General features: G+C 38.5%; 1 protein-coding gene across 1 annotated transcript in view; it reads left to right on the top strand.

The window, feature by feature from the left end:
- Positions 1-24,731, top strand: part of HECW2 (HECT, C2 and WW domain containing E3 ubiquitin protein ligase 2) — a 368,781-nt gene that overhangs the window by 207,517 nt on the left and 136,533 nt on the right. Inside the window, exons 3-7 of the mRNA XM_041737736.1 lie at positions 4,827-4,934; positions 11,918-12,012; positions 16,951-17,026; positions 21,321-21,490; positions 24,064-24,206. Coding sequence (XP_041593670.1) covers positions 4,827-4,934; positions 11,918-12,012; positions 16,951-17,026; positions 21,321-21,490; positions 24,064-24,206 — 592 coding nt within the window. The remainder of the gene's footprint in view (positions 1-4,826; positions 4,935-11,917; positions 12,013-16,950; positions 17,027-21,320; positions 21,491-24,063; positions 24,207-24,731) is intronic.

Genomic DNA, 24,731 nt, shown 5'->3' with positions numbered 1-24,731 from the left:
AGTGAATGTGCAGGAGATGTTGGTAAGTTTGGTTATATAGAGATTTTGTTTAAGACCCCACATGTTCCTCCTAAAGATAATGTGGTTTTAATTAAGGAAAGGGGGCCCGTTTCTGACCTAATTAATTAGATCTGAGAAAATTCTCTGAGCCCCTATACTCTATAGTTACGAGAGTTGTATATGGTGTAATCTTCTATCTCTGTGCCTTTGTTTTCTGGGTCCAAACGCTTCATTTGTTTTTTCCTTGGAGAAGCCGACTTAACAGAATTAATTCCAGTATTAATAACAGAATAAATTTAAATAGCCCTAAAGAGTCATTAAAAAAAAAAACAATGCTAGATGAAATCCCTTCGCAAAAGTATCATGGATTGCTAAAATAGGCAAGAGTGAAGATTTTCAAAAGTTTTTTTGATCATGTTCCCATAATTTTCTTAAACAGATAGGCATAAAATTATATTGAAAGGATTTTAGGGCTTTTTTTTTTTTTTGCATGTGTACTTTGCTTTTCTATTTAGAGAAAATGTACCACCAACTAGACTTGTAAGAGAACAAAGAAGACATATGAGACATGAGCGGACAAGCTTTATATAAATGCTACCAAACAAAATTAGATTTAAAGAAGGTACTTAGGTACATGAATTAAACATCTGCAGTGTTTCTTCTTTGTAATTATGTTCCAGCTTAAAAGTTACCCAAGTCTCTATAATATGTGCTCCTAGAAAATAGACTATTTCAATTGGAGAACAGACACTTTAGTCCTAGTAGGAAGAGAAATAAGAATGAGAATGGGAAAGGAAGCAAGAATGGTAATGGTCCAAGAGTAATGTCAGAACCAGGGAATGTGCCTCATGAAAGCTGACATGTTTTATAGGTTTAAAGGAAGAAACAAATCAAAGTGAGAGATGGTTACGTGTGGAGGGGATTGGGTCAGAGGCTCCACCATAACAGGGGTAGAACCCTGGGCAAGAAGGCCAAGAGTAAGTATGGATACAGAAAAGATGGTATTAGATTATATAATTAGATTTATAATTATGTCCACATTCTACCTGTAGGGGATATAGAACCCTCTGTTTAGTATATATTTTATATTCAGTTATTTTTCTTACTTGGAATTGGGATTTTTAAAAAAGACCAAATCACCTAATATACATATTAGATGAGGGGAAAAGGAAAACTACTTCTACAATCTGGGAAAAATATTCTGTCCTTAGACATCCATGAAAAATAGATGTCAGCATAAAAACGGCTATCATGGAAAAGTTGTTCTGGGTCTAGACTAGAATTGACTCCAACCTAAACAAAGGTGTTAACCTACTTAAAAAGGAAAGATTTACTCTGAGGGACCAATTAAAATTGGTCTTGAAACAAAGAATAGGAATGAGTCACTCTAGTCGTTCTTTATGTGGTGTGACCAAGACTGGCCAGAGTTGTGCTAGTTAGCAGCATGGGAGCTGTAGTAGTGGTGGGAGGTTGTGAGAATCATATCAAAATAATTTATACTCTGTGCTCCTAAGCTGGCTTATTTATATGGATTTGATATTCTCAATTAAGGGTAGCTGCCACCCATTGCCAGAAGTGCTTGTCTCTGTCAGACATAATGAATTATCAGAAACATAAACTTATCAGAGAAAAATTTCAATCTAGAATAACGAGATTATTAATCAACTTGGGTATCTTCTATGTGACAGACACTGTGCTTGGTGGGAAATAAGATCTTCCTCATGGAGATTTACAGGGTGGGTCTCTTGCTGTGGCATTTTAAAATTAGAACAGATCCATCAAACTTCTCCTGTGGGTTTGCTCATCCTAATTCTGACCCATTTCTCATTTTTATGGGACATTTGAATTCCACATGAGCCTGAATACTCATAGTACATTTTCAACACTTTGCTTCAACTAGTCTTTTTTGTTTTCTTTAAATATCACAAATTTCACCAAATAGAGTTGTCTACATGACCTATGAGCCAATGAGGGGAATTAAAGTCAAAGATCTATCTATGGCTTATCCCAACCCACAGGAGCTGGTGGGTAAATTGAATACACAGATCTGTTTCTTGGTAAAGACTCTTGGAAACAAGCACCCATCACTCTTCTCCCTATTTTCTACTCGACACAGTGCAGTATTTCTACCTTGAAGTGGATGTGGCTGGCAAGGAAAGAGTTATTAGTGACCCTTCTTGGAACAAGAGACAGACACTGTCACTGGTTCTCAAAGTGCCTTTCCAGGAGGAATGTAAGGGATGTGTGGAGCCTCACACTCCCTTCCATCTGGCGCTCGGGTCATTTACAGTGATTCTCCTCATCCCATTACTACCTCCCATTCTATTTCTGCTCCTCAGTGGTCCTTCTTCCCAAGGTTATGTCAGAAGTGTACATTTTGTTTGGCTTACCTGATGCCTTTGAAGGAAGCAGAGGTAGGTAACACCAGAAGTACAAACCTCTTCTTACAGTGAGGTCACATTAACAAGTACAGTTTTATTACCACTGCTTTTTATCACCGTGTTCCTGGTGCTTACTCCTTAAATAAGATATAATGGTGCCTCATCTTTCCTGAGGCCTCAAGAGGAAACTCTCACAATATATTCAGAAAGTTTTCCATGTGTGTAGCCACATTTTTTTTTAAAAAAAGTATTTTGAATGGCTGGACACCTTCTACTTCTATGTCTTTATTCTGTTCCTTGCAGGGTCCAGCTTTTTCTGCCTTCCAGTGACCAATAGCCAAAAAGAAAAAAATTATGTACATTTATTTGCAAAAACATAAGAATCTCTCTCTCCAAGCAGCTCTGCCCACTAACCTGTCTTCTAGAAGGGGAGCAAGTCTTTTTGCAGTCTAGACAGAAGCAGTGATGCAGTCTTGGGGATTCTAGGCCAAGTCAGGCCTGAGGAGTCTAAATCACTGATCGCTTTTTAGGATGGTGGGTGTATATGTCAGGAATTGTGTTAAGCTGCAGGTAACAGAAACCAAGTAGGAATTTATTTTTGCTGAGGTAGCAAGAAGCCTGAAGGCAGGCGGTTCAGGGCTGAAGGATTTGTCATGGCTACTTCTGGCTTCTTGCTCTGCCATCCTTACCTTAGCATGTGGCACTCATCCAAGGAGAGGGGTAAGGAAAGAACAAAAAGGATTATTGAGTCTGCCCTTTTTGAATCAGTAAAATAATAGCTTTCCCAGAAGTCCTGCCCAGTAGACTTCCACTTACGTCTCACTGGCCATAGCGAGGCCACATGCCGTCCTTAGCTACAAGGCATTCTGGAGAGGGAAGTATTTTTAACTGGAAGCATCGTTACCCCGGATAAAATTGGGGCTCATTTGGCAAGGAGGAAGCTCAGTGGATGGGCAGTGATCAGGATCTGCCCTGAGGGGCCACAGGACACCGATCACAACCAGTTTTAGGCAACCGCCTTTTAGATAGTCAGCACTGCTGTTCTGTTTCTGTGGTGGAATGGAGTGGTTTGCCTGTGGTGTTTGTTTAGGAGAGGAGGTGAGGGCATGAGTGGGTCATACTTTTCCATTCTTGCCGAGAACAGTGGCTCCTCCTTCCACAAAAAGAATTTTTGCTTTACAACCTGCTGACTGCCCATGGCAGGGAGGACCCATCCTCCCAGAGTTCTTTGGCTTGTGATGAAAATAGTGGGCTCCGAACACAACCACGGTCCGCAACCTCTCAGACCCGGCCTGTCTGATCTTTCCCTCTGGTCCACTTTCTATTTCTTTCATGCTCAGAAGCATGAAAAACAAAAGGGGAGTTTTTCTTCTCAGGATTATTCCCTCGAGCTTGCGGCCTTTTCTCCACTTCTTTTTCTAGTGTCGCTCTTACTTCACCATGTTTTGTTTATCCCAGCGCTCAGTTAAAATGTGTCCTTCGTCTTTCCTCCTGCAAAAGGGATTTGGGGGGACAAATGAAGCACCTCTGACTTTAAGAGCCAATGTCACTGTATACATTTTCGTGTACCTAAAAAACTCTGAATGGCCTTCTTTTTCATTTTATTTCCTATTCTAGGCCCTAGGACAGAGCTTCAGACTAAAGGGATGCGGGCAAATGATTAAATACGGATCCCTTCAGCCTCCGGGGAGGGGGGCCGAGCCTGGTGCCACCAGGCACCCCTGCCTGCCATTTTAAGTTATAAGTGTCTCCTTCATTTAGTCCCAGTGTGTCCTACAAATAGTACCATATTCTGTGTGCCAAGGGGTCCAAAAGCTTGGGAGATGCTGCCTTCAGGCCTAACCTTCAGGTCACTGTCCTTTCTATCCATACAAAAGCTTAACACTCTCTTCTTGTATTGTTCAAGATTTACTGCCTTTGACCTTTTGTAGAAAATTATCCTTGCAGACTTGATGGCTTGGTTGGTGTCCCCCGAACACCATTCCTGGCAAACCTGTACTCTGTCTGTCTCCACTCATAGCTTAATGTCGCCTTTTTTTTCATCCCATTTTGGGATTTGCTTTGCTCTTCCTTTGTTTTTTATATTGGATTTTACAGATGGGAGCGCACCCGGCCCCTTTCTTATGATGGATCAGTTCACCACTGATGCAGCAGCAGTCGTATCCCTTTTTCTTTCCAGTTTTGTCTTTTGGTGACGTTGATTAACTGGGCCAAGCCCAGAAATGCCAACTTCCTTCAGGGTCCTCCCCAGTTCTCCTATGTCAGTGCAAGAGCAGAAATGCAGGGTAATAATCAGCCGGGGGCTGGTCACCTCTAACAGTGTTCATTAATATTTCTCCCCTTTACCTTTTCTTTCCTTTATTTTAGAACTTGTATTAGTCTTTGAGCTAGGGGAGGACATACAGGTTGCAATTAAACTGAAAAGTGTTTGTTTGGTTTTTCCAGATGAGAATTCTCCAGCCAACTTCTGGGATTCTAAGAACAGGGGTGTGACTGGAACTCAAAAAGGGCAAATTGTATGGAGAATTGAGCCTGGGCCCTATTTCATGGAACGTAAGTACCAAGCGAGAAATAGAAGTTTGTTACTGAACGTTCCATAAATATGCGGAAATCTAGGGAGTCTTTTCTAAATTTATTATGAAAGTTTTTGCCTCTGATTTACATATTTATGCCACGTGTCTTCAAACTTGGAAATAGGAAATGCTTGTTAGAGAATGTTCACATATTTTGAAAAGTATGTAAACATATATGTGTATGTATATACGCAGGCACATTCCATATACCTTGTGAATGCATAGTATATAAAGCATGTTTGGCTATTTTAATACTTTACACGTTTTATGTGCCCTGGTATCTACATTTGTAATTAATATTTATTATATTAATTTCAGGGAGTAGAAAGAATAAGATTTCAGTTAATTTAAGAATTTTCTGGGCCTATAGAATTCTTTGCTATTATTTTTCCCAGCAGCAGTGACTCGTGCATTTGCGTCCTGGTCTTTACAATTAGATGAGAGAGTCTGGGCATGGTGACGTAGAGGTCAATTTTAAGAATCAGAAATTGGCTGCAGATAACTCAGCCGTTACCCAGTTGACCTGATGTTGTATTTATTTGTAAATATAAATGCCTATACGTAGTACATGGTTCACGGAAATATCTCATTCCTTTTTATTTAGGTGAAGGAGGGTATTTATGTTTGCCACTAATATTATTGAGAACATAGTATGTACATTTTTGTGGGATAGATGGAAGTGTGAATGGATACATATTTACTGGGCGGTTCAAATTAACTTTTTACATTTGGAGAATTCTTCATTAATGTGGAAAAATGGACTATTTAAAAATTTTCTGAGTTTAATTTTCATAAGAATTAAGTTTTCTGTGTTCAAGAGATTTAGTATAGGAAAGTGTGTACATGAAGGATGGTACTTATTAAACTTTAAAATATCAAGTAAAGTTTGATGAAATGAGAACCTGCTATAAGCACGTTTTTATTGAAGTTTATAAATTTCTGTCATATAAAAAGTTATTTTCAAAGATTAATATCTGTTACTTTGAATTGTCATTAAAGACATCAGATCATTTCTTCCACATGCTTCCTGGTAAGTCAGCATTTCCTAACTTTGTCTAATCATCCTTCTCTCTCTCAGAAGGACTGTCTTTTTTTTCATAGTTCACTAACTGGCTAGAGTCTCTTCTGAAATCTTTAAGGGAAAATGCTCATAATATAATAAGTGAGGGGGGGGAAGCAGATAGATATAACAATTCTAACTAATATGACACATAGGTTAAAGTCTGTAAGGAAATTTGCCAAAACGTGAACATGGGCTGCTTCCTAGTAGGTAAGATTTGGGTGATTTGTTTTTCTTGCTTATTTCTACTTTTCGTTACTCTTCCAACATTTGGCCCAGCTGGCACCGCCATCTTCTAATGAGAAAAATAAGTGATAAAAGAATGTGGGAGACAGTGGAATGGGTTGCTTTCATTCAATATAATTCCTCCTTTGAAAGGATCCCAGGGTTTAAGAGGCTGACGTAGCTGGGGAATATTGCCAACTGAACTTCAAGGGGAAAAGACAAAACAACCTTCCTGTTCTCTCCCGAATGCCAGACTGCTAGGAATGGTGGCCTCTAGATAGTGTGTAGATTCCAGTTGGGGGGCCCATTTGAGCAACCTGGGAAGAAGTCAGTATCACATACTGTGTGACCAAACCCCATTTACAGAGTATCCCATTTGCTGCAATTGATTTTACTTCTCCTCCCAAAAGCTTTTGAGATTTACAATGTTCTGGCTGATCACAGTATGCTAATATCTCCGTCTGGATGAATGTTTTTCTTTATACCTCGTTTTAGTATTTAATAGAAATAAGCTTGACATTGAAGCTAGGAATTGGAAATGAAGAAAAGAGTAGGGTTTTGTCATTGTTTTATTTTCTCCTCTGAATTCCACCTTAATTCTACACACACAAAATATTGTGTATCATGAATGTAAAACTGGAAATATGCAGTAATGTATTTTTGTAAGGGCTTGAGAAAAGTTGTGTGTATTGAAATCCAAGGCAGTGAATGAGAATTAGGGAAAGATTTGGCTCCAGTATGAAGTTTATCTTAATTAATCAGAACAACGTCTCCTCCAGCACACATGCCTATCCTTTCAATGTAAAAACCTCCTGTGGTATTTATATGAGTGCTTCATAGTGTGGTCTGTGTCTTTTAGACATCATTTTTTTTTTTTTTTTTTTTTTTTTTTTTTTTTTTTTTTTTTTTACCGCGTATCTGGCTAGAGCAGACCTAGTGGGACTTCCCAGTATAATGAAGTTTTGCTTGAATCTCTGGAGCTGATGGCATGGGACTTATAAAAAATTGGTGGGGAGGGGTTAGACAGCTTCTATATTTTCAGCCTCTGATCTTGAAAACTCATGACTTATAAAAACTTTTGCTTTCATCTTTAGAAAGACAATTTATCTTTAGCTCATCAGAAGTTCAGGAAAAATAAAATTCTCTGAACATTGACCTAAGTTCATGGGCAAACCTTGATTTGAGCACTGTCTAAGCTATTTCTGAATGTAAAGATGGCTTTAGTTTGTCTAGATAAAGCCCCGGAGGAGGCAGGCAGCCCAGACTTATATTATTACAGGGCCTACTTAAATGAATTTGAAGGACAAAGATGGTTTAATTTTGGGCAGATGACCTTCCTAGGCACTGGACAGAAGGATCAGCTTCCTCTGCACCTACTTGTCATAAGACTGTCAACTGTCAAATAGTCCTCAGACGAGCTTATGGTTGCAGAAACTGAATGGGTCATCTTTGAGGGTGTATCTTGAGTTTGGAAATAAAAGAGGTTTCAAAGTTGTCTTGTCATGCTCAGATGTCTCTGTTATTCTAGAGTCTTCTGTAGACTGTGGTCATTCATTTATTCATTCATTCAGACCTATTCTTGTCATTCCTTCTATTTATCTGTCCCATCTGTCTCTCCCCCAGGCATCATGAAGTATATATTAAGTGCCAACTTTGTGCCACATGCTATTCTAGGAGCTCACTAAACCCTAGATCAATGAATGAGCTTAGAAATATGAATAAGCATCATAGCTGTGTGCTGAACTGCTCTGTGATCGTTGAGGATAATATCAACAAATATTGCTATTTGTATAAATGATACAGTATTTTCACATATCTTACCTGGGAAGTAGGCAGGATTAGGAACCTGAGCATCAAGAGGCTTGTGTCAGTAAGAGCCTTGTCTCTGATTGGCACTCAGGTTAATTAATATGCTTTCCAGGATGCAGTGCCTTGCCCATACAGAATCTTTATGGATGGCTTTTTTTTTTTTTTTTTTTTTTTTTTGCGGGGGGAGGCAGGTGGTCTGGGCCTCTTATTTATACTGTCAGAGTCTTTGCTTTAAACTTGTCCAGTCCCAAGCCACTTCCCGTCAACATCAGAATGACCTTCTAGTCCCTTGGGTGGGGATTTGGTGCTTTTTATTTTCTATTCTCATACTTCAGGATCCTGTTCATCCTCTAATCCTATTAGGTTTATGCTACCTCCACACTGATGGTGTCTGTCTTTGATTTTCATGACTGTGTATCTGAGCTTGAGCAGAGGAGGGTTTGGCCATCTAGGCTTTATTGGCCCTTGTTAAAGAGAAGATAACTTGCAGTAACATATAAATGATAAGATAGCCTGTCACTGGAAATGTGAGCAGATTTCCTCAAAAGCATGAGGATTAAAATGTGTTTCCTTTTTCCAGTTTGTGGCCTCTGCAAAAAAGATCCTATGAGTAGGAATCAAAATTAAGAACATAATAAAAGCACATAGGGCAATGGTTAAAATTATGTTTTAGGATAAATTGCAGTTAGTTTGATGTTTTTTAAGATTATTCTTTTTAAATAAAAATGCTTGAAGGAAGGACATTTCTGTGCCACCCACTTTATGGCTCAAAATCTTCAACTTTTAGAAACTTGGGAAAACAATTTATTAATGACTGCCTAAGTGAATCTTGTAGCTATTTAAGGTGATGGATGAGATCCCAGTCTTTGAAACAAAAACCATTTCTCGCAGGGCATGGCCTGTAGAATCTTTCTTCAGAGAGGGCTTGAAGTGGGGTTTTATACTAATGCCTAGAGTTAATGTAGCTGAGTTGAGATAGTTTTTAAAAAAATAATTTTTGAATCGGAAGCACGGAAAAAGAGTATAATGTTGAAAAGATACAAAAGGTCAAAGTGAGTATCTCCTCAACTTCATGCCCCAGTCATCAGTGTTCCCTCCCTGAAGATAACCGCTTTTACCAGTCTCCCTTGATCTGTCTGGAACTGTCTTATTCAGATGCAAATCCAGAAACAGACCTATTGCTTTCAAAATGCAACATCAGAATCACACAGTTATGGAAATCCCTTCACTTAGGAGCATGGGTAGGTTCCTAAACTCTTTCAAAGTCCCTCCCTCCTCCCTGACTTCCCCTCCCCACAAAACAGATCCAAGGTGACATCTCACCAGGATCTTCCTCCCTTCTGTAGAGGTGATGGAGCAGGCTCGCTGGTGCTTGGGGGAGGTCCTCACTTGTGTTTATGGAAATGGGGAAGTTAAACATTGAAAAATAAAGGGTTTCCTATGACTTGTCAGCGTTGAAACAGGGCCTGCCAAATCTCTAGTGACTCTCTAAATGAAAGTATCCTGAAGATTACTGCAAGGTGCCAAAATATATTTCCATAATTCATGACTGGCCTCAATCGTTCGGAAGGGACCTCGGAGGGAGGAAGATGCCATTTGGGTGGTACTTTCTTCCTTCCTTCCCAGGCTAGAGCGAGCCCAGCTAATGATAGGTCCTTACAGGTTAATGCAAGAAGCCTCACCCTTCTTCTGGCCTGCTGCCCTCTGAGGCAACGTGCTTTTAACAAGGGGATTTTTTTTAGAGAAAATACTCTTGCTTTTTATAGTCTGAAGGAATATGTGCACACACACACACACACACACACACACACATACACACAAGCACACGTTTATGTATTTCCATAATTTGAGGCCAATAGGAGGAGATGTTGGTTGCCACATTGGGCTGTGGAGAAGCCATTCTTGGGTAGGTGGGGTTGTTCACTGCTCCTCAGTCCTCCAGCTCTCTGTTCTTATAGAATACATGTTATTAGTCTTGGAAGGAAGCAAGTGGGAGAGGACGGCTTGCTCAGATCTATGTAGCTCTTATTATTTCAGTAATAACCAAAAGCTTGTGTAAATGTTTGGCAAGGTCAGTTGGAGAGGTGTTCCCAGGCAAGTGAAGTAACAATAAAGCAAGGACTCCTGGTAGGTCATCTTGCTGTTCCTTGAACCCAGCATGCTCATTCCTGCTTCCCTTCTTTTGCTACTCCTCACTCCCGACTCTCTCTGCTCCATTTTTCTCATCTGTAAGTTTGAGTCCAGACCAATTTGTTCCATGAAGTCTTTCGGACTGTGTCCTCCCTAATCTCCATGGTCTCTATGCTCTGTTACCTCTCTGCTCTTTCTTTTTAGTACTTGTCTTTTGTATTTTGTCCTGCCTATAATTGTCATCCTAACAGCTACACTATATAATACCTGCTAGACCAGAAACCTTTCTTGGATTCCCTTGCACGGACTGTCTGACATGTGAAGGGTACATGGTTAAAAAAACCTTTTGCTCGATGATGCTAAATACATTGTGAATCACTGCACTGTGATATCATATATATGATATCATATATATCATATTGAAACACTCAATATTTTACCCCATGATAGGGTTAATTTTTTGATCATTAGTATTATGTCATTGATAAGAAAATGTAATATGGTATTGTATTCTTGGTATATAGTATTTTTAATCTTATATACATTTCTGAAAGAGAGTTTTGCTTTAATCATTCTATCTTTCTCTTAAAATAAGTAAACCAAATACTCTGTAGGAGGCTGTTTGTTGCAAGGAGGAGGGTCAATGGACTATTAACTTCCTTGGGGAAATACATCTAGTGGCCCCACTGTAACAACCCAAGTGACTCAGTTGAGATAGGAGCTCCACTCCTATAGGCTGGAACTCTTCCCTGGGGCCTGCCCATCAGCATCATTGCCTATATTACAGGACACCTTGGAAAAAAGGGATCTTGCAGTAGCACTGCAGTGACTCAGATACTCTGTATACAGAGGAACTCTGGTGGCTGTGGGTTCTATCTTTGACACACTTTGGCTTCATGGTCTTTCAAATTGTCATTACTTTTCAAAATCAATAATTAGCATTTGTATTGTTTTTTATCAAGCTCAGATAGTATACACATACACACATGCATACACCTCTGGGGAGAGAGATATATTTCCACATCTCCCTCTCTCTCTCTATCATCTATTCATCTATTCATCTATCCATATGTATATGTCAGTGGTTCCTAAATCTGATCCCTGCCTAGTGGCTGCATTGAAGCCACTTGGAAAATTAAAGTACAGATTCCTTATCACTGCAGAGTCTACTACAGTATTCTTTTTTACTTCATTAGACTGCTTTTTTTCCCCCCTATTTCCATCGACCATAGCAGTATGTCTGTGTTGTAGAGGTTAGGAGCTAAGGCTTTGGCATGGGGCAGATTGGGTTTGAATCCTGACTCTGTCATTTCCTGTTTGCTTGACCTTCTGCAAGCCTCAGCACTTCTTCTGTACTGTGGGGACAGGCATCTGTGCCTCCCAAGGTTGAAGTGAAGAATAAGTAACAATCAGAGCAGAGACAAAGATGGGGCGGGGGCACGTGTTGGATGGCCTCTCTGAATGGTGGCTGCTTTAAATCATAGCCCTACACTATACATATCATGGTGTGTTGTTTTTGTGCATTATTTTTTCATAAATTTGGGATGTTCTTAGAGAATTTCAGAGGACCACATAAAAACAAACAGGAGTTGGTATAAATTTTCTGACTGGAAAAGAAGGGATCATTCAAAGACTCATGAGTAGGATTTTCTGAGAGGTGACAGGGAGGATTTCTTGGCCAATTCCTAAATGACTTGATTCAGTGTTTAAATGATTGTTTTTCTCCAATCGATTTGCAGCGGAGATAAAAATCTGTTTTAAATACTACCACGGCATTAGTGGAGCCCTTCGTGCCACGACCCCCTGCATTACGGTGAAGAACCCTGCTGTGATGGTGAGTGCCCCTCATTGTCGGCTTCCTCAGGAGGACCCCAGGGCCTTGGTTTCTATTTTTGTCTGTGCAGCTCTGGCAGGGTTATGGGGAACAATGAAAAAGGAAATGCATAACAGCATGGGCACCCGTGTTAGGAAAGGAAGTAACTTGGCTGGACTTACCTGGATCTATAATACAAATCAGTGGAAAAATATGATTTGATTTATAACAACTCTGTAAATAGTCCACTCTTCAGAGAACCCATTCATGAAGCAAATTAGTGAGTACCTCATCAAACTTAGTCTTAAACTAAGTCTAAATTTAGTCTAGGTGACTGGTTGGGAGGAAATAGTAGCATTGTATCTTACCTGAGTTTAATTTACATGAGCTGAGTAAAAGGGAAAAATAACAACGTAAGTCATGTGTGGTTCTACCTGCCAGTCTACGTAACAAGCTTTCACCCTAAAGAGTATGATATGGGGATCCTGAGTATGCTATTCCCTCAGAAAGTCTAAGCACCAGATCTGTTCATGCTGAGTTGGGCTCTGGTGCCTAAAGATACAACATTTTTGGTATAGCGTGGCCACTCAGTGGAAGTCGATCTCTTCACACGGTCCTCAAGTGAAGAAAGAGATAATTTAATTTAGTTTTGGGGGAAACTGGTTGTGTTCGACTTTTGAAGGAAAGTATGTCCATTTTCAGCATGGTATTCTCCAAAGGATTACTTTTCATAATTTAGTGATTTTTCACTTCATTGACTAATTTTAGAATCTAACAGCTTTGCGGTATATACTCCATTGTACATGGGTGATTGGGTTCAGATGGTTTGGAGAGATTCTTAGAGTCTAAGATATGTAAAGCATTGCAGTTTCTATAAGCCATTAATAAAAATCAGGCCACAAACGTATAGAAGAAGAATATTGATTCCCACAATATGGAATCTTTATAACAGTGTGTATGTGCATGTGTGTGTGTTGTGTGTATGTATGCATTTATAGATAAATGCATTTTTGGAAATAGGTAGGTGGCCATGTTGACTCCCCAAAATTTAGAAAGTAATCTCTGCAAATGGCATTTTGAAATTGCCCAGACCCACCAATGCTGTATCATGAAATCTTTCCTTTTCATTTATTTATTCAAACAAATATTCATCAGGTACCTGCTAAGTACGAGGCATGGCACCTACCACCGGGGATGACATGATAAGCCAAAACCCAGTCCTTGCTCTCACATCTGGTGGGGACAAGAGATATTGGCTAAGTTAAACTACATTTATTTGAGTGATAATTACTATGAGAGGGAGTAAAATGGGACTATGACAGCTTATACTAGTAGGATTTATCCAAGTCAAGTAGGTCTTGGTAGGTTTCCTTGAAGAAGGTGTGTTTGCAGGACAATCTGAAGGATGAGTAGGAGTCACTTAGGTGAAGAGGGGGAAGGAAGAACATTTCAGATAGTAAGAGTAGTAGCATAAAGTCTTCAGTATCTGAATATTCATCTCACTTTTGAGTTATATTTGAGTTCCCATGTAGTAAAACATTGTTTAGCATTTAAAAGAATAATCCACATTTACTACACAAGACTTTGAAGGTCATAAGGAGAATAATAATGATTGATTATGAAATCTGTAACATCACATACTAAGCACTGGAATATGCTTTAATTAATATTCTAAAAAGAAAAACTATAAAACTGGAAAACTGAGGTTTTTAAATAATAAAACCTTTGGGAAATTAATATTGCACGAAAGTAGACAGTGGCTTCCAAACATGATTTTCTGGCTTCAGATTTTCTTAGACCTGAGCAGTTTCAGTGATCAGATACCATTGAAGACAGCATTATTTACAGCTTGGTGAACATTGATCTCATCCCATTGATTTCGCATTGAGATTACTGTGTCAAAGCCTGTGGAGAGTTTGGAGATAATTAATTTGCTTCAGACAGGTTTTAGAAAACCTTAAAAGCTTCACAGATACACTTTGGGCCCTCAGAATAACATATTTTGGTTCAAAGGATGACTAATGAAGTTGGTAGTCAATATATTTCTGCCCCAGCTGAGACAATTGGGTCTGTAACCAAAACTGGAAGGCTGTGCCACTTGGACACCTCATGATGCTGTGTTTCTATGATGTGCCACATTGGGCTGTGGCATGATGGTCACCTAGTTATATGACCTGTGTCAAGTTAGTGTCACTGATTGACAACATTGACATTACAAAGCTCTTTAGTATAATTATTCCATGACCATACGCAAACAATAGTCCTGAAAGAAGTAACTGAGCAACTCTGTAGGGAAGGAAATGAGTTGCCATCCTAATCTTACGGCCTCCTCTCTCATATATCCTTTTGCAATGAATCAGGGATTTAAAAAAGTTATGTCTTTTCTGTCATTTGTACTTTGACGTCATTGTCATTCATCAGAGTACACAGTGATATGTGTCTCAGGCAGTTGGAACAGGAAATCCTTTGGCTTGGGGACAGATAAAGGCTAGCATCACTCACTACCATGTATTGTTCCAACACTTGATTGTCGGTGTTGCTTCTGGGTTTTCCTGGAATCAATCTATGGAGTGAGTTTATTTAAAAACCTCTCTCTAAACATTGAGGGCAGATGTGTTTCTTATCATGATGTCCCTGTATCTAGTGGTAATGTGTGGTCTTTCCCGACTTCATTGTCATGAATAATAAAATTGAATTCTTTGAGTATTCAGATGCGCACTTGCCACAGTTGTAGTAATGCACACAATCTGTGAATTCTGTGAGAATTGTTTCACATTAGCCTTTTGTTAGACGGTGGTTTATATTTTTAGAATGAGAATTCAAAGGCATTTTCCTGTGTTCCTGTAATATCTTCTAGCATTTTAAATAGGTTTAAATGAAGACAGACCATGAATCTTTTCCATCTCCTTGAACTCGCTTAATATGGGTAGAGACATCAAATTTTTGAAGGGGACACATCTCATTGGGCAGTGTGGTCCATTGGAGGGGAGGCCATGACTTATCAGATGTCTGGCTATACCCAGGACTTGGAGGGGCAGGTTGCTGAATGTCTGTCTCAGGAGCATCCTGTCCTACCTCACAATGTTCATCACTCTATAGCCCAGGGATATGTGTGGTGAAAGCAGGATGAGACGGTGACAGACATCAGTTATCTGGCCAGTTTGCTGCTGTCTCTGTTCCAGGTGAGCTGTGGATGATGAGTCAGAGGGGGAACAGCACATTAGAGTAAAACATACATACTTGTTGAGAGCCAACCCAGAATTATCAAATAGCTAGTTTTATGGGTAAGATGAAATGAAGATACCTGGATGGTACCCTAGTTTATTGCAGATGACATTTGAAAACATCAGGAATCAGTTAAGCACCATACAGAATAGTTTTGATTAGGTATAGGAAGTAGAGAAGGAAGTAGGAATTTATATTTCAAAATTTGAATGGAATTTATTTTAAAATTGCTTAGCTTTGCTTGGATTAGTGAAAGTTTTGTCTCTTAGCAGTATATGATTTTTTTTAAATTGAAGTATAATTAACCTACAGCGTTATTATTAGTTTCAAGTGTACAATATAATGATTCAACAATTCTATACATTACGCGGTGCTCATCATGATAAGTGTGCTCTTTAATCCCTATCTCCCCATCACCTATTTCACCCATTGTCCCCACCCCTCAACCCCAGCTCTCTCCTGGTAACTACCAGTTTGTTGTCTGTAGCATTATACTCTCTAGCTCCATGCCTGTTGCTGCAAATGGCAAGATTCCTTTCTTTTTATGGATGAATAATATTCTATTGTGTACATCCACCGCATCTTTTTTTTTTTTTCACCGCATCTTTTTTATACACTTATTTATCAGTGGACATTTGCGCTGCTTCTGTATCTTGGCTGTTGTAAATAATGCTGCTATAAACAAAGGGGTGCATGTATCTTTTCAAATTAGTGTTTTCATTTTCCCTGGGCAAATACCCAGTAGTGTAATTACTGAATCATATGGTAATTCTGTTTTAAAATTTTTGAGGAAGCCACGTACTGTTCTCCACAGTGGCTGCACCAGTTTGCATTTGATGGTGTGTGATTTTTAAGGGAGTTAAGGGAGCACTACAAAAATTAGATGCAAGGGTTTAATCTAAAGTTTAGAATTAAAATGTGGTTTCTATTTCCTAACTATTCAACATTCTACCTTTTACTTCTGTACCTTACAGTATTGTGGACTTCTGTTTTGGAGAAACAGGAAACTCTTTTTTTCTAGTATGTCATAAATTGAGCACTAATTATACATAAATTGAGAGAAAGGCTAGATCTGCTATGTGGTCTGTAAATGACTGCTTTCAAGTGAGATATAATCTCCTTGAGAGCTTTTAGGAGAACTTTTACAATACAGTAACCAGTACAACAGCATTGCCAATTCTCATCATTGCTACTTACAATGCCATGTGCCGTGTACCTTCAGCACAATAAAATAGGAGACTGAAAGGGCAGTGGGACACCCATGCAGTCACTCAGAAATAGTTGGCAAGAGAGCAGAATCCTGCAAAAACATGGATGAGTTTGATATAAATCACCTGTTTAGTTTATTCTAAGTTTTCCTAATAAATCTGTGTTTGATTTTTATCTTAAAGGAATTTGTTAATATAGTAATAGCAACATAAGTACATTTGCTACATACCAACCATATTCTTATCAAAGAAATAAAAGAACGTGAAGCAGGTTGATTCATATCCCAGAGACTTTAGAAGTTCGTGTTGGTTTCATTTGGCGTAAAGGCTAAATTGAGGTATGACTCTTTCATCTCTGAGAATGTGTATTTATGCCTCAATTCCAAGATAGCTTATGAAAAGGCACATATGACAATGCATGTTTACACAAAGAAATCATCATATTTGCAAACATATGTGGCTTCTTAAGAAAGTTGAGTACCATCACGCTCCTGTGAAACTTCCAATATGTGTTTTCCTTCTGCAGATGGGGGCAGAAGGCATGGAAGGAGGTGCTTCTGGAAATCAGCATTCTCGGAAGCTAGTTAGCTTTACGTTGTCAGGTAAGAATGTCTTTAAACCTGATGTTCAGTTTGAAAGTGTATAATTTCAAAGGCACAAGTGGTTATTTTTGGTTATAGATTCTCATATGTGATATATGAAGTAGTTATTTATTTTTTCAGTTATACTTCTGGAAATTCAAGTATATTTCTTACCATTAGATTATTAATATAAACTCAGGGATTATTTCTTCCACCAGATTTTCTGGTGATAAAAAGACTGTAACTCTGTACAGTTACTTTAAAAGAACACTATAATGTGCTCACCCCACTGTAGAACTTTGATCCTTGAAAACAATGTGTGCTTAGCTCTAGAGAAATTTTCTTATCTAGAGAAAGGGAAAAGTTGGAGACTAAGAAAAATAAGCCACGGGATACTCCTGTTTCTGTGGAGAAATATACATAAAAGTTGGAAAGCTGATAAGACAAACTTTTTTGTTTATTTTCTGGAGACTGAAATACTCTTAATTGCTTGTATGTTTATTTAAAAAGCACCACTTTTCAGATTGTGAGGTGGAACTCATTTGTGTTTTATAAGTTTAATTTAGTTGAAACCAGCTATTCAAAAAAAGAAGAGGAGAAAAAAAATCAGCGTTTTATACCAAAGGGAAATATTTTTTCATAGAACATCAGTTTATACAAACCAAACTCTCACACAAAAAGTGTACACACCTATGCATGTGTATACTGGATTTCAGAGTAAAACAGATTTCATAGGTAGGTCATGGTCAAAAAAGTTTGAAAGCTACTGATTTAAAAAAAATAACTGACACTTATAAAGTCAAGAATGCCTAAGAAAATCCGTATTTGAAACGGACTTTTAAACCAGACAACTGTGCTACGATACATGTAAAATGCCGTCTAACAGAGGTCTGTCACTGTAAGATGTTTTGTTTTCATTTTTCCATGGATGCAGTACTTCTGAAATGTAAATTAGATTCCCTTTTCTTGGCTGCAAAAAGTGTTGTGAATGAAAACTGACATTCTCAAGAGTGAGAGAAAACGGATCTTGAAAACAGACATTTCCATGATGCATAATTACCACATATGATGAAAGTGTGCATAATAGTTCATTGCTGGACTTGGCCTTCGGAATATCCATTTCTGTTCTAGCATGTTCCTTCCCTGCCATGTGAGATTACTTACTATGAAAGCCTTTTTTGCTATGGTTCTCTGGTGACTCTGAGAAGTCGTAAATGGGTGGCTTATGGTTCAAATTTGGCCAATGAGTATGTTTTGCTTGGAACCCTCAGGCTTTAAAACATATCTAGGTTTTTAGAAGGGCAGACTTACTAGGACCACTGCCAGTAGTACTACTCCCCTACCCTCATTATCTGTGTGTCTCCTCAAAACATCTATTGGCTTTAGACCTTCCTAGTCCTGAGGCTCTGCAGGTATGGAAATCCTTTATTTATAGGTAGGGAATAATTAGCCAACATCCACGGCTCAGAAAATTTAGTTTGACCATTCCATGGTTTTCTCAGTTTAGAAGCATTGCCCTAAGCTTTCAGGCGATCAACATCATTCTAAATATGATGTATACATACTGATTTTGACTCGAAGGGATGCTAATTAACTCACCGTAGGAGAATGACCATCTAGAAGTTGAAAATCCTAGGACATTTTCCTAAAAAAGTAGAAAATAAGCTTTGGGGCACCACCAAATGCTTCTTCTTTAAATATAATTTCCTCCAACATCCCACTTCAATACATGTGGTGGCTGGCTACTTTATAACTGTTTTATGGGGACCCCTGGGTGGCGCAGCGGTTTGGCACCGGCGTTTGGCCCAGGGTGCGATCCTGGAGACCCCGGATCGAATCCCACATCGGGCTCCCGGTGCATGGAGCCTGCTTCTCCCTCTGCCTGTGTCTCTGCCTCTCTCTCTCTCTCTCTGTGACTATCATAAATAAATAAAAAAATTAAAAAATATATTATAACTGTTTTATTTCCTAATATATTGTCAGATATTTGCAGATGGTGTACAGAAATGGCTAAAAATTATAGAAGATGAAAGATGATAACTGTAATTCTGAAAAATTAATGCAGTTTTAGCAGGTTGTTCGTGAATGGTAATATTTATCCATGACTATTTAAGCACTGTAGATGGCTGCCTGCACATGTTCTACTCTTGATTATCAGTGGTAAGTAGGGACACAAATAATTGAACTCCACATCTAAAATAAAAACTGTTTTGATTGATATCTTAATCTTCTCCAAATAAGACTTTAAATTAGGATATTTCACATGTCATACCTTTGTGACTTTGAGTTTTTTGGTCAATGAGGTTATGTGGACATTCATGAGCAGTAAAATTTATAAAAGACAAAAGGGAGAAGCAAGAGCAGAAATGAGCTGGATAAGGGAACTGAATAATCAGGCTACAAGTAATTGGTAGTTTCTTATATTTATTAATGAAGACTTATTTGTACACTGTTCCTTGTGGAAAAATTTGCTATGAAGGTTAATAGTGACATCTTTTATCACAGTGGCTTAATTTTCTGATGGAATGTTCTTTGTTCAAAGAAGTGCTTTGCATGAATAATTTAGCTCTGTCAGGCTTGTAGCAGTCATTTCTACGCCTTACTCTTCATTTACTGCGAAGAAATCCCTTGTTTAGGGGTAGATTTAATATCTAAAGAATATTATTATTCTGTCTTTGTGTCTGAGGTGAGCATAATCAAGAAAAGTAATAAGTATGCAAATTGTGTTTTTCTCTTAAAGCTATTTTTTGCTAAATAAAGCTAAGTGAAAACATGTAGCATTATTAGGTTGATAGTAAGAGGCAGGTGCTGTATTAATAATGACTCTGTAGCTTGTGATGTGCCGGGAGTGGGGGCTGTAAAACTAATGAGCTTACAGTGGCTTCTTGGACATGCCTGTCTAGTTCCTTACTCATCATTCCCTTCTGCCACTGGTTTTTGGATCAAATATCTTACTGCATTTCATGCAGTGTTCTTAACATGAGGGCTTCTTGGTTGAATTTTTCAACCTTTGCTGACATACTAAAACTGCGTCCTGTGCTGCCAGTTAGTTGTCATCAGACAGCACACTAGGCCACAAGTTCTTGTCAGCCATGGGTGAGCCTCTGCCAGGCAGCACTCCCTAGAGAATCTGGTTCTATGGGCGACCCCAGACCAATTCTGTCCTACTTACAAAGACTGTGTTTCAAGAATGGGCTTGGGGAGGCGCCTGGGTGGTGCAGTCGGTTGGCATCTGACTACTGCTCTCAGCTCAGGTCTTGATCTCAGGGTCATGAGTTTAGGCTCCATGTTGGGCCCAGCGTGGAGCCTACATTAAAAATAAAAAATGAATGGGCTTGAGTAGGATGAGTCAGGTGACCTCCTATGATTTAGGATCATTATAAATTACTGATCTCGGTAATCCAAAGGTCTCTGAAGCTTCAGAGGCATCTGCAGAATTTCTTTCTGGACCAATGGTCAGGACCTCCCTAGACTGATCATAATTGCATCAAGTTACTTAGAAACACTCTATTATTCCAGAAGCTTTGAAGATCACTTAGCTTTCAGGCCAATCTTATTGAAATTAATGTTCTTAGAAAGATATTAAGGACCCAGCAGATCTGGGTTTATTGCCTGACATGTTTGTATCCCTTAGCCTCTTTATAAAAGTATTACTCTTCATTTACTAGACGTTAGCCAGAAGTTTAGCAGCTCACCTGGTGTGAAATAACAACTAGTGAATCTAAGATGAGTTGTGAGACAGTCATCAAATATGTAAGTTCCTAAACAGTAACTTCTTCATTACTTACTACAGCAGGTGGCATTCAAATTTTAGAAACATTTCTGGTCTCCTTTTCTCCCAATATCCGTTACATTTGTGGAGTATATGTAATATTTTAAATGTGGTGCAACTAAATGAGCGCACTGAAGCTTTACCCCCAATTAAACAGCGGTCTATACTTTCATATATGTATGTAGAAGATTTCATTTTTCTCTCATGAAAGAACATATTAGCATTCTTCTTTTAAAAATAAACTGTTGCCTAAGCATTTCTCTCAAGACATTGTTTGAAAGGCCAGTTGCCAAACCATGTGAAGATGCACATGTTAGAATCAAAATGATTCCCAGGAAAAGTCAGTTTAGGTGCATAAGGTGATGATAAGTGTTTGGCTTCATTTTTGCAGTCTATCAGGAGACCCCTCTCTGCTGGAATTAGGCCTAACTCACTTGTCCTCACCTATCTAAGCCATCATAGTGTAAAGAACTTTGTTAGTGTTTTGCTGTTGTTTAACCCTCTCTCTTCCCCTCACTCCCTCTTCTCTTTCTTTCTTAAAAGATCTTAGAGCAGTTGGGCTAAAGAAAGGGATGTTCTTCAATCCTGACCCTTATCTGAAGATGTCCATCCAGCCAGGGAAGAAGAGCAGCTTCCCCACCTGTGCCCACCATGGGCAGGAGAGAAGGTCTACTATCATCAGTAACACCACTAATCCAATTTGGCACCGAGAGGTAAGATGATCCTCAGGGGTCTTCTACTTGACTCTTAGGAAGCTGGCCACGTCCAGCCTTGTTCTGTGTACCATTGAGCTAACTATGAGCATGGCAAGATAGCTGACAGGTCTTGGGGTTCTGCTAGAAAGAAGGTCCGATGAGAGTGAGAGAGTCCCTTGTAGCCAGGGCCAGGTGTAGGGAAAGCAAATGAGGTACATGACTCAGGGGGCCAAAAGACTCAATAATCAAAATTAATATTTTAATGAAACGTTTTTAAAAAAAATAAAAATCAGTGCAAAAGATTCATGAGGAATAAATAAAATTTATTATTATTATTATTATTAAAATTTAAAATTTTAAGTAAGCACAGCGTCAGTAACATTGCCTTGGAAAGCCACATTAGAGCCTGAGGCAGAAATAAAAGTCAAATTTTTATGTTTTTGCCCCTGAAACAGATACAACACTGTATGTTAACTAGCTGGAATTAAAATGAAAACTTTAAAAGCCCGCTCAATTTTTTATATTTTATTTTAGTGCATATTCAGCACAAATTAAAGGACTTTCTTTCCCTATGGGCTTTGGCAAATGTTTTTTGGATTTCTAGATTTTGGTTAATTAAATAAGCCATCCAAGAAATTGTCATCCTGAGTGAAGCTAGATTGTTGATGTGCTGTGATAGATACTTCAGAGTTCCTCACTGCTACCTTATGCTACCTGTCATCTTAGTGCCCTGCATCACTGAAATCAAGCAAAGGGTTTTCCCGTTAGTACTAGGGCAAGTCAAGGAATGAACAGAGACATTGTTTCTCATGTAGTGAACAAAGTATGAGCTCTCCAGCCATTTCTCAGATATCCAAGATTTCACATGCTAGTGTTAGAATGGTTCTGGGAAAACCTTGTTGGCATGGGAGTTCTACAGTTAATCAGATCATTCCCTAAATGTTTAATGACAACAATCTGTTCTAACAATTTTGTAGAAATATTTCCCTGGGGAGGGAGATAATTCAGGGGATCTAAAACCAATTGGAAAAAAAGGTATGGCTATTTGAGCCTTGCCAGCACAGCAAGATGTTTCTACTGAGAAATTCTTATGGTTATTTAAATAGATTAAATATTGCATATATTTTTACACCTGGTTCAAAAAAAAAACTGCTTATGATCTCCAAAGAGTAAATAACACTTAAAGACACACCACTTAATTTAACGTAGTTAGAAGCCTAGAGGACATAACTTGCACCTCACTATGAGCTCTAGAAGGAACATAGTGGATATAGGAATGATAACTTCCTTTTCCTTAACATTTTATATCTACAAAGTTCTTAATCATGTTATCAGTGTAGGCCTAATAAGGGGGCATAAGTGATGAGCTCATCATCTATTTGTTGATTAAGAAACTGAAGCTTGAAGGGTTTATGTAACTAGCTGTTCAGAGGCAGAGGTAGTGCTTAAACTCCGCTCTCTCATTCTCAGCAAGTGCTTTTTCCGTTAAGCAGATTACTAGACTATAGGGCCCTTGGCAGAACTTTAGTAATTGTTACGCCTAAATAAACTTAGTGGTGCCTAAGTGTAAAACTGGCTGGCACCATTCGCATCACTGTGGTTGAGTAGATAATGTCAGAGAAGAGGCAAAATAGTTCAGGTTAGATTCCAGCCCCATCACTTTGTTATCCTGAGATCCTTGTCCTTGAAAGTGTTATCTTTGTAAAGAGGGTAATATATGGGAAAGTCTTTGTAGATGAATAAAGCTTTTTATATTTATTTTGTATCCTTATTAATATCCAATCTGATTTTCTCCAATGACATCCCTAAGCAAAACAACAAAGCTTATGTTAACTTTATATTTTTGTTTTCCTGTCCCAAATGAAATGACCCAATGTGCCCTTTAAATTAAGTACTTTCCATCGTTTTATTCTCATATTTATCAGAGAAACCACAGTATTCTTTAGATATTCCTACGTTAGCCACTAAGTGAAAGTATTTTAACCTGTGCTGTAAAACTTCAAAATCTTATGGGATTAGGAATTAAAATTGCTGTGAATCAAACACAGGGATAATTTAAAACCATCCTGTAACAGGATATTAAATTTAAAAGAATTGAGATACAGTAAATGTAATAAGTACTAAAATTGTATTGTGAACAATTTGATATTTGATAGTAGCATCTCCTAAAACTGTTGAACCAGGAAGGGCTGAATGATTGAAGGGGCCTCTTGTGAATGCATATCCTTAACTGATGCCTTTATAATCATCATGAATGCTAAGGATTCTAAAAGAATAGGGGCAGCCCCAGGTGGCTCAGCGGTTTAGCGCGCCTTCAGCCCAGGGCCTGATCCTGGAGACCCGGGATCCAGTCCCACAGCTCACTGCATGGAGCCTGCTTCTCCCTCTGCCTCTCTCTCTCTCTCTCTCATAAATAAATAAAATCTTAAATAAAAAAGAATAAAGGATTGACAATGGCTGCAGATATTTCTAGCAATGCGGACTCTTAGGTTATTAGGATTTAAGAGATACCATTTTCTGTAATAATAAAATGATATAATTTCATATTTGTCTTTCTTCTGAATCAACATGTTATCTGTTTTTGTTTTCAGAAATATTCCTTTTTTGCACTTCTTACTGATGTCTTAGAAATTGAAATTAAAGACAAATTTGCCAAGAGTCGTCCCATCATCAAGCGTTTTCTGGGGAAACTAACCATTCCAGTCCAGAGGTTGCTGGAGCGGCAAGCCATTGGGTAATCAGTCCCCACTTGTAGGGATCTTGAGATTAGTTTGCACAGAAGCAACTGAAATGAAACTTTGTAGTCCTAGGACCTTTCTTACTGATAAGAAGTGGTAAGATAATTCTTTTAAAAATGAAGGTGTTTGTATACTCCTTAAACTGTGCAGGACCAAAACACTTTGTTTTCATTATATACCTTTTTTTTTTTTGGTGTCTTTTCCAAGATGTACCTACCATTAGCATTTCAGCATCAAATGTCTTAGGACTCAGTTGTCTTTGAGTATATTGGAATCTGTCAGTAAAAGCCTTTCCCTGGAGTAGGATTCTAGTGTCAGGTTGACAGCTCCCTTCTCCTAACTGATCCCATCCGGACAATTCACTATTCTGGAAAAAAAAAAAACAAACAAACCACCTTGTTGTAGCGCCGTTTAAAACAAGACCTTGGCTCATAGGAGGTACTATTGTAGATCTATACATTCATTTAGACAAAGTTTACTCATTGAGAAAATTTTAAAATGTGATTTGATGGGTTCTCTTT

This window comes from Vulpes lagopus, chromosome 22 (genome assembly GCF_018345385.1).
Source record: "Vulpes lagopus strain Blue_001 chromosome 22, ASM1834538v1, whole genome shotgun sequence".
Taxonomy (NCBI): Eukaryota; Metazoa; Chordata; class Mammalia; order Carnivora; family Canidae; genus Vulpes; species Vulpes lagopus.
Note: the sequence above shows the minus strand (reverse complement) of the source record. Positions and strands in the feature narration are given on the sequence as shown.